The sequence below is a fragment of the Brachyistius frenatus genome, unplaced genomic scaffold (genome assembly GCF_029030835.1).
Source record: "Brachyistius frenatus isolate BFR_SWC_R1_liver_20210118 unplaced genomic scaffold, ASM2903083v1 Contig_178, whole genome shotgun sequence".
NCBI classification, from domain to species: domain Eukaryota; kingdom Metazoa; phylum Chordata; class Actinopteri; family Embiotocidae; genus Brachyistius; species Brachyistius frenatus.
In genome coordinates, this window is record NW_027210777.1 from 534,033 (window position 1) to 544,861 (window position 10,829).

General features: G+C 43.8%; 2 protein-coding genes across 2 annotated transcripts; one reads left to right on the plus strand and one right to left on the minus strand.

Moving 5' to 3' along the window:
* The first annotated feature begins 103 nt into the window (after positions 1-103).
* dmac2l (distal membrane arm assembly component 2 like) lies at positions 104-2,999 on the plus strand. The gene is made up of 5 exons (XM_069717701.1): positions 104-227; positions 315-427; positions 1,310-1,518; positions 2,487-2,658; positions 2,747-2,999. Exons 1-5 carry the CDS (start codon positions 174-176, stop codon positions 2,859-2,861), a joined length of 663 nt encoding a protein of 220 aa, XP_069573802.1. The 5' UTR covers positions 104-173; the 3' UTR covers positions 2,862-2,999.
* A 515-nt stretch (positions 3,000-3,514) lies between these two features.
* On the minus strand, positions 3,515-9,995 carry cdkl1 (cyclin dependent kinase like 1 (CDC2 related kinase)). Its single transcript, XM_069717700.1, has 10 exons — positions 9,906-9,995; positions 8,884-9,052; positions 7,392-7,513; positions 5,620-5,692; positions 5,270-5,360; positions 4,896-5,096; positions 4,310-4,392; positions 4,164-4,220; positions 3,798-3,959; positions 3,515-3,696 (listed from the first exon to the last, which is right to left on the minus strand). Exons 2-10 carry the CDS (start codon positions 9,049-9,051, stop codon positions 3,595-3,597), a joined length of 1,059 nt encoding a protein of 352 aa, XP_069573801.1. The 5' UTR covers position 9,052; positions 9,906-9,995; the 3' UTR covers positions 3,515-3,594.
* Positions 9,996-10,829: the final 834 nt, after the last annotated feature.

Below are 10,829 nucleotides of genomic sequence, written 5' to 3' on the forward strand. Positions count from 1 at the left end.
CACGCCCCGCGCAGAGGAGGAAGTCAGTACAACCAGCCAATGGGAGGGCACGTTGTTGATTACATCACAGGGTGAAAGTTCACAATAATGGACGCGTCTCGAATGTAAATACTATAGTCAGGTAACTCTGGTCCACACTCCAATGCAGTGGGTGGCGGTAATGCTTTCGTTGGATGCCATCCGCCATAAAACTTAAAAGAAGAAGTAAACAGTCAGGTGTTAGAGGACAGATAAGGGCTTATTTAATGTGCGACATGTTTTCCCGCTAAAATCAGAGCATTGGTGACGTCTGTGTGAGCGCGCAGCTTCTCTTTCAGGTCACGATAATGACGCTGTGGTCGCGGGCTGCGACGTGCGCAGCGCGGCGCGCGGTGAGCGGCACGCAGCGGAGAAACTTCTGGGGGTGGCTCAACGCGGTGTTCAACAAGTGAGGAAGACTCCGGTCATTAGGGACTCTTCATCTTCATCACATACACTTATTAATGCTCATATACACCGAGAGCTGCTCTGTGATCTGTTTATTAGGGACACCTGATATCTGACGCACCTGTCCAACCATAACACCTGTTTTATGTTGATGATAATGATCAGCTGTTATTGACTCAATTTAATTAAATTATATTTGTTAGCTTTGAGTTTATAGATGGTAGTGATGCTAATATTCTGCTCCCTCCTTTTATTTATTATTATATCTTAGTTATATCCTAAATTATATTTTACTAGAATATTATGTGGTGGTATTATGTGTATAAATATATCTGTAAATAAGTGTTTTTCTTTAACCTCCCAAATGATTCAAGACTTTAGAGACTATTTGCCTTTTGCACAGTTTGGGTAAGGGTTTTATTTATGATCCATCTATTTATCCATCCATCAGATTTAATATCAGAGCTTTTATTGGATTAATGAAACTGCAGGTGTTCCTAATAAAGTGGCCCCTGAGAGTCTGGGCTACAAGATCCAGGGGAAACACAGGTCACCTACAGTATGTTTATATGTGATTATTGTTTCCACTGATCTCGGGTACAAACTATCTTCATCATGTGTTTCTGTGTTTTTATGAATCCTGTGTTTCATATCAGATGTAAATATTGTCATCATGTTGTCAGAGTTGTTCTTATTTGTTTACTTTGGCTGAAAGTTTTTCAGAAAGTGAAACAAATTCATTAATAAATAAAAGAGACGTTTCACGGTGAGAATCAGCTGTTCAACCAACAAGTTAAATAAACGTCCCGTTGGCAGACGGCCGGCTGGCTGGACTTTGTCTCCTCTGACGTCAGCACCTGTCTGACAGTCTGCTCTCTCTCAGGGTGGACCACGACAGGATCAAAGCCGTCGGACCGGACCGGGCCGCCGCCGAGTGGCTGCTAAGATGTGGCGCCAAAGTGAAGTTTCAGGGTTTCGACCGCTGGCATCACGACTACAACGGGCTGCCCACCGGGCCACTGGGCCGCTACAAGATCCAGGGGATAGATGCCACCGAGTCCTGCATCATGTACCGAGGGTTTGATCACCTGGGTCAGTGACACGCCTGCAGAACCTCTCTGTTAGAAGGAAAAAAAAAAACCCATCTTTTTACGTTCAGTATTTGATTGAAGTTGGAAAACGAAGCAAAATTTGGCCTTCAAGTTTGATGGCAGCTCAAACTTTTATCTTCTGTATTCATTTTGTTTGAGAGTAAGTTGACGTATTTGTGTGATTAAAAATGCTGGAAACACTCGGTGGAGAAGTTCTCCAGAGATTTTTGCCACTTTAGCAGGTAAACAGTCTTTTTTGGTTGGTGGAGGTGGCTCATTGAATTTTTGATCCAGTAGACAAAAGATAATTTAATGTTGTGAGTAATAACGTTGCATTGTTTTTTTTCTTTTGGTGGTACTACTAAATACTTGTGATCTTTTTTCAGACCAAAACTGCACAAACACAGAGGCTCAGAGCTCACACATGATAACACACACACACACACACACATGTTCGTACACACACCAACCAGGACGTCCCCCCAGAGTGACCCTGACCAGTCCAAACAGACTCCAGAAGGAGCCAAGTTATCAAACCAGCTGAGCATCATGATTCTCTGTGGACCATCAACATGTTCACATTCCTCCCTTACACTAACCAGTCCGTTCACATGTTCCTCACTGAGCTCGTTAACACTAACCAGTCTGTTCACATTAAAAATTCTTAGAGTTCAGAACACCTGAATGTTACATGAAGTGTGTTAACGAGAGGTCGACCTCGAGTCCTCACCTGAAAGTGATTCTGTCCGTGTTAACAAGGAGGTGGAGGGAGGAGGATGAGGAGGACACACACACAAACACAAAGGAGTAAAATCAGTCTCTACTTTGTGTAGCTGTTGTCATCTGTGTGTTCTGATTTGTGTATTTATCTCTGCAGTGGGTCTGAAACATGTAGAAGAGATCAAGTTGAGTAATGTTCTGATGTGTGTCTGTGTTGTAATGTGTTGTGTATTGTGTGTATCCCTGCAGAGGGTCTGCAGCACCTAGAAGAGATCAAGCTGAATAAGTGCATGTACATCGAGGATGGCTGTCTGGAGCGTCTGAGCTCCATCCAGAACCTGCAGCAGAGTATGTTCATGATGGAGGTGATGTCGTGTGGAAACGTGACGGATAAAGGAGTCATCGCTCTGCACCAGCTCAGGTCAGAGGTCACCACCTCTCAACAGAGGAACTAAACGTGTATCAATAGAGAATGTAATTGTTTTATTGATCAGCTGTTTTCTCCTCAGGAACCTTGAGTACCTGTTGCTCAGCGACCTGCCCGGCATCACCGACAGACAGACCACGGTGGACAGACTGCAGACGGCTCTCCCTCGGCTGGACCTTATTCTGGACCTGGACTGACCGACATTCCACTTCCTGCTCCTATGTAGAGCTTTGATTCTAAATGCTGTTTTAGTGTTGCACATTGAACAGAAGCTGCAGCTCTTCACACTGCTGACACTGTTTATTAAAGTTTATCCATCTGTGTGAATACAGACAGCAGACTGAAGAATTCACTCAAGTGGTTTCTGTTTGGATTAATTTGGCATCTGTAATAAATATGAAGACAGACAGACGGACAGAGGAAACATCCTGAGAGTTTCAGAGATAATGATAAATGTCGAGGTTACAGATTGATCCAATAAATATGTCTTCCACAGATAGCTTATGTCTACATGATAACGTACATCTAAACTCTCTGAACAACGTGTCACTCTTATCAGAGTCCATCAGTAGAAAAGGTTTGGCAAACAGGACGAGGCAGTTTTACCATCAGTCTCTCTGCAGCTACAATCAGAGCGGCATGTTGCTCCTTGTCTCAACATGGATATTTAACATGTGATCCCCTCAGGTACGTTCAGGAAGCAACACGTCTGAGGAGACACGCCGGGAGGAGACCAAAGACTGACAGCAGCACGGACACACCCACATGCCCGGGGGAGAAACTAAACCTCCAGGACCAGGACCTGCTGCAGGAGCAGGACTGGGACCAGGACCAGGACCGGGACCTACTGCAGGATCAGGACCAGGACCAGCTGCTGCAGGACTAGGACCTGCTGCCTGTGTTCAGGCTCCTCCCAGATCAGGACCTGGTCTAGATGTTGGGCAGGTGGTAGTTGAACTTGCGCAGGTTGCTGTAGTACTTCTTGTTGTCCAGTGCTGGAAAGATGCTGCTGCTGGTCAGCTGTGGTAGATACTGCAGACACAACACAACACAGGTGGAGGTGTTATACTGAGAGCGTACACAGGTCACATGACCAGCCAAGAGCCCTGTCATCAGTCTGGAAGGCTGCTCACCCCGGCGGGCAGGTGTCTCCGTGGTAACCGCGTCCTCTTGTTGCCGGAGCGGTCCTGCTCTCTGGACGTGGAGTCGCTCTTCTCCCTCAGACTGTCGAAGTACGGATGCTGCAGGAGCTGCTCGCAGGTGAGCCGCTCGGCCGGGTCCATCCTCAGGCAACCCTGCAGCACCACACACCTCATTATTAACACACCCGAGCAGGTAGGTCTGATTAGAAACACACCCGGGCGAGTAGGTCTCATTATAAACACACCTGCAGGAGGAACTATACAAACACAACACAGCACTTCCTGACTGACTTTTAGTGACGGTTTGGTTGTAAAGTGTCTGAGAGGAGCTGAAACTGAGGATGAAGAGGATGTTACCTTCATCAGACTCAGAGCTGGATATGACAGGTTGGGATATTTCTGCTCCAGAGGCTCCTGCAGAGGAACATTAACATTATTATCCTGGTTTGTAACAGTATTAAAAGAGTTTTCTGTTGAGTCATGAAAGCGGCAGTCTGTCTCACCATCTCCTGGGTCTCTGGGATGGAGACGCCACAGAAGAACTGGTTGTTGCTGAAGACCTGCTGGTGTCGAGGGATCAGGTCTCCTGCAACATCAAGGCACCGTTTAAACAATCCAATTATTTTTAAATAATTATGGGAATAAATGACGGTAAGTTTGGTGTTATTATTTCTGCAACAATTTACTATTTCATTTTTAACTTCCCATCAGTCTCTAATAGGAGTTTATTTTTTTATGTTATTTTATTCTCACTGATCTATAAAAAATAATATAAATCAGCATCCAAAGAACAACAAGTCCTCATATTCACAACCAACATCCTGATGGATGAATGTTGAATTTATGTCCTCATCTGCTAACATTTAGTCCTCTGGAGAAGGTGGAGAAGCTAATGCAGCAGGCTCACTCTTCTACATCTGAGTGACATCACACCCTGTTTGGATCTCTGGGAAGTGAAGTCTAAAACCGCTGCACTTCCGGATTAGTGACAGAAGTGGCGCCACCGAGCGTGAAATCTGTGACATCGTAACTGTTCGGCCTGTAGCAGCGACACATTTCCCCAAATCCCCTGCATCAGGCGGAGCTCACCGAGGGTCTTCCTGATCAGGTACAGCTGGTCCATGTCTGACTTCCCGGGCCACAGCGGGATCCCCGACAGCAGCTCGGCGAACACACAGCCGACGGCCCACACGTCCACCGGGGGTCCGTACTGAGTATCCCCCACCAGCAGCTCGGGGGCCCGGTACCAGCGGGTCGCCACGTAGTCCGTGTAGTAGTCACACGGTCCAGCTGATCAGAACACGGACACGTGAGACATCAGGAGTCACTTCAGTGGATCATTATTAAATTGATATTAGAAGTTTGATGGGACTTAAACACAGTTTAAAACCTGATGACCCTGAAGTTATGATCAGCGTGAAAGAGTTGATGATGTCACAGCGGTGGATGACCTCTGAACTTACTGAGGATTCGAGCGAAGCCGAAGTCACAGAGTTTGATGACCTGCTGTTTGGTGATGAGAATGTTCTCCGGCTTCACGTCTCTATGGATACACTGAACATGCACATGCGCACACGCACATAGGAAGACTGGTTAGCTGCTGGTTATAAAGAAGTGGGAGGAGGAGGAAGATGTCTCCCAGTGTTTGTTGTGTCTCAGTGACACTTTAACTGCTGATCGACTAAGAGGAGGAATTCTTGTTAAAGAGGAGCCATAAAGAAGAGGAAGAGGAGGATGGGGGGGAGTGGAGGGGTTGCGGGGAGGATCAAGAGGACGAGGAAGATCAGGAGGAAAGCTGGAAGGAGAAACTCACGTTCTGTTTGTGACAGAAGTTGATGGCCTGCAGCGTCTGCCACGTGATGTTTCTGACGAGGTTCTCTGGGACGCTGCAGGAGGAAACAAACCATTAATAATCTGCTGGAAGCAGCACCTCCCATGATGAAGAGGAGTCCAAACCAGCTCCTCACATGATGAAGAGGAGTCTGAAACCAGCTCCTCACATGATGAAGAGGAGTCTGAAACCAGCACCTCCCATGATGAAGAGGAGTCCAAACCAGCTCCTCACATGATGAAGAGGAGTCCAAACCAGCTCCTCACATGATGAAGAGGAGTCTGAAACCAGCTCCTCTCATGATGAAGAGGAGACTCCTCCCTCTCGTCTTCATCCCACATCCCCTTTGTGAGTTCAACACTGCTCCTTTGTTGGCTCAGGGGCCGCCATCTATCAACGTTGCCGGGGAAACGGCTAATTCGAGCCTCGTGACTGGCAATTAATAACAAGCTCCGCCCCTTCTTGCCATGTTGTTTTGTCTTCTTGTGAACCCTCTCCGGCCCGATGCTTCCACCACGCCCCCTGTAAAATGTGGCTCCCTGCCAGCAAAGCATTCTGGGAGAGCATCACTGTAAACATACCACAGAGAGATGGAGCGTCTCCGGGGAGACGAGCGCCGGACGACAGGGAGATGTTATAACATCGAGAGAGAACACAGAGTCAGACTGCTGCTGTTTTAATGATCAATGGACTGATAATAACACCGATCAATACCTCTGATCATGTTCTATAATCTCATTATCTGTTTTTAATCACAGAGAGATGGATGATGGTGGAAATCATCTCCAACATGTCAGTGAACTACCTGAACTCTGGTCAGGTGACTCCAGGTGAACCTCCCCTCAGGATACCCTCTTATATACAGTTTATATAGAGGAGATACACCCTTTATATATGGTATATATACAGTATAAATAGAGTATACATACAGTATATATACATAGAGGAGACCACCTACCATTTGATATACAGTATATATATATATATATATAGTAGATATACAGTTTATATACAGTCGATATATATTAAAGTATGTCGATATAAAGACCACCCTCTTATATACAGTAGATATACATAGAGGAGACCACCCACCTTCTTATATACAGTTTATATACAATAGAGATACAGTTTATATACAGTAGATATATATTAAAGTATTTATATATAGAGACCACCCACCCTCTTATATAGAGTAGATATACAGTCGATATATATTAAAGTATGTATATATAAAGACCACTGACCCTCTTATATGCAACATATAAATACAGTATGTATATATAGAGATCACCCATCTTCTTATATACAGTAGATATATACAGTATGTACATATGGAAGAGACCACCCACCCTCTTATATACAGCATATATATACAGTATGTATACATAAAGACCGCCCACCCTCTTATATACATTATATAAATACAGTATGTATATATAGAGACCACCCACCCTTTTATATACAGCATATAAATACAGTATGAATATATAGACCACCCACCCTCTTATATACAGCATATATATACAGTATGTATATATAAAGACCGTCACCCTCTTAAATACAACATGTAAATACAGTATGAATATATAGAGACTACCCACCCTCTTATATACAGCATATATATACAGTATGTATATATAAAGGCCATCCACCCTCTTATATACAGTATATAAATACAGTGTGTATATATAAAGACCACCCACCCTCTTATATACAGTATATATATACAGTATGTATATATAGAGACCACCCACCCTCGGGGATGGCGGTCCAGCTCGTTGAGGACAGTGTGATCACAGTACTCGAACACCAGGTGGAGCTTCCGTTTACGTCGGAACACTTCGATCAGATTCACCAGGTTGGAGTGTTTCAGTTGCTGCACACAAACACACAAACACACAAACAGAAACACAGAAACAGACAAATCACTGAGATCAAAGAGATCAGCGAGAGCAGAGGTTGACGAGATCAGAGATTGACGAGATCCCTGAGATCACTGAGATCAGCGAGAGCAGAGATCGATGAGATCAACGAGATCACTGAGATCAACGAGATCACTGAGATCACTGAGATCACTGAGCTGCCCGTCGGAGTGTTTCATCCTTTCCCGTCTCTCACTCCCAGCAGCAGGTGATAAACATGCTGTCGCCCCTGACGACCGGCTCTATTCATGACCTCCGGGTGTCCAGCATGCCATGAACACTCCCTCTACCGTACAACTGATTAAAGCAGCAGAACATCTCTGATCTTTATTCTGCAGCATGAAACAGGTTCAGCCTTCATCACAGAGTCAGAGGAAGAGGAGTCACATCATCCTGGTTTAAATCTGTCATTTCAGACCTGAACACAGAGTCTGTTTCATCTGTTTTTAATATTCTGGTATTCAAATAAAGATGATTCTCCTGTGTGCGACTGCAGCTCTGTAACTCTGCTGTTTAAAGTGTTTCCGCTCTGCAGGATGAACTTCATGGAGACACAACAGAGGAGCAACACGACGTTACACTGGAAAAACTGGATGTAAAATATTCAATAAAAGTAGAAACCAGAAGAGGAAACATCATAAAGCAGCTCTGAAATAAGAACAGACTGAAGTACTGACAGAATGAAGATGAGCTTCTTTAATTAACAGACTGAATGAGATTCAGGATAAACATCAGGAGTTTGAAGCCATGAAAATGTATTTAAGTTAAAAATGTTGACATTTTCTCATAATTTTAATATTTGATCATTCTCACATAAAATAAAATATTATTAACAAAATCTGATGCTTCAACGATAAACTTTTACTTTACATCTCATAATAATGACTCTTTATCTCATAATTGTAATTTTAACGTAATATATCATAATTATGATGAAAGGCACGACTTTATTAAACAACTGTCTCATTGAGTGGATGTGGCTCAGATGGTAGAGTAGGTTGCCCACTAATCGGAAGGTTGGTGGTTCGATCGCTGGCTCCTCCTCCTCCTGTCCACATGCCTAAGTGTCCTTGGGCAAGCCACTGAACCCCAAGTTGCCTCAGCGAATGTACACCTGATGGCGGGCACCTTGCATGGCAGCTCAGTCTCATTAGTGTGTGAATGTAAAAGCGCTTTGAGACCGTAAAGGTAATAAAGTGCTACACAAGTGCAGACCATTTACCATTGTTTCAACTTATCACATAACTATGAATTCATATTTCACCTTCTTCACTTGAACAGTTCAAATGTGGATGTGAGGAGGAAGAGGAGGAGTCAGACGTACCTTTAGCAACCTGATCTCCCTCAGAGCTATCTTTCTGATGACGGGATCGTCCTCCGACTCCACGAACTTCTTGATGGCGACGACCTGCCCCGTTTCTCTGTTCCTGCACTTGAAGACGACGCCGTACGAGCCCTCACCGATCTTCCCCATCTTCTCGTACTTCTCCATCCTCGAGGAAGAGGAGGGACATGAGATATCAATTAATTAATTCATAAATTATTCAATAATTTAAAAAGGGAAAGTCTCAGTCACAGCGGGGGGGGGGGGGGCAGAGAGGAAGAGCAGGGTGTTCTGACCCCCTGATGAAGAGGAGGGTGATCTTACTTCCTGATGGTGAAGAGGAGGGTGATCTGACCTCCTGATGATGAAGAGGAGGGTGATCTGACTTGATGATGAAAAGGAAAGTGATCTGACCTCCTGATGATGAAGAGGAGGGTGATCTGACCTCCTGCTGTCTGAATGATGAGTTGTAAGCTTGAAGAAAACAAGCTTTTTTAAATCATGGAGATTATTTAAATTCATATTTGTGGTTAAAATGATGAAGAGTAACTGTGGGGAGATCATGTGACATCTAAGACATCATCTCACCATGCAGACTGAGTTTAACCTGCTGAGTTTGGGATCAAAACGTTGAGAGATTTAACGGCTCCCTGGAACTCGACACCATCTCCAACACTTGGATTACGTAATGAAAACATTTGCAATGCAAAGTGTGCTGTTTGATTTCCCTGAAGGGACACGGAGAGCTCACAATAACAGAGGAGGAGGAGGAGGAGGAGGAGGAGGAAGAGCCGGGAAATTAAATCAGAGTGATGCACTGATAAACACTGAATATTAAATATATTAAAGAGTTCAAAGAGGAACTTATCAGCTGAGATCACATCTTTAAAACTAACTTATTTCACATGATGAAAAAAGACTTTTCATACAACACAAGTCACAACAGACACATCTCTGTTGATGAGAGAAATATTTCAGTAAAACACTTCCTGTTTGGCATCAAATTAAAGGTTTAAACTTACTTTCTGTAGAAATATTTGCAGATGATTCTCAGGCAGGAGGAAGCTCCTCCTCTTCTTCCTCTTCCCCCGGACACTGACCTGTGAGGAGCCCGATCACAGCTCTACTGGCCTGTAGCTGCAACAGGCTCCTGTTTTAAAGAGACAAGCCTGACAGTTTGAACCCTCACTTCCGGTTCTGATTTTCAAAATAAAACATGCAGGAACTCCCTTTGTTTCAATGCGTTATAAACATGATCATTTTCTGTCAGATGTTTTTGTTATTGATCTGAATAATATATTAATTTCAGTACAAAACATTTAACCTAAATTTAACTACGTAGATCAAAGTGATGAATATTTTATCGTCTTTTAAAACGTGGCTGTTATAAGTGACGCCGGTCTCTTCTGACTGTCAAAGTTGAAACAGAGTGATAGTTACAGAACAAACTAAAATGTGTCTGCTTTTATCTTTAAAGTTAAAATTTATGTCTTCTCACTTGTGTTTTTCTTGCACAAAAATAGCAATCCTTAAAGTGGATGATAAATTAGTTTGTTGTAACATTTGTATTTTATATTGAATTTAAAAGAAAAAAAACATAATAAAAGCACAATAAACAGCATAAAAACGTAATAAAAACAACCAGCTGATCCACTCAAGCTAATCCGTGAGTATTGCTTTTATTTTGAAGGTATGATCACCGTACATCCTGTTCTGTGCACTCTCCCGCTGAGCAGCTCGACACATTTGTGAACACTCCTCTGTGGTTCCCATGGGAACCGCTGGCTCCGCCCCCTCCTCCAGCAGAGCGGGACTCCAGCTGGTTTTCCCACCTGAGAGACTTCCTGTCAGAGGTCAAAACAAACAGTCAGGTGACCTGCAGCCGCCTGCAGAGAGGAAGAGGAGCACTGGCCTTGATCTTCATCATTACATCTTAAGGTTCTGAT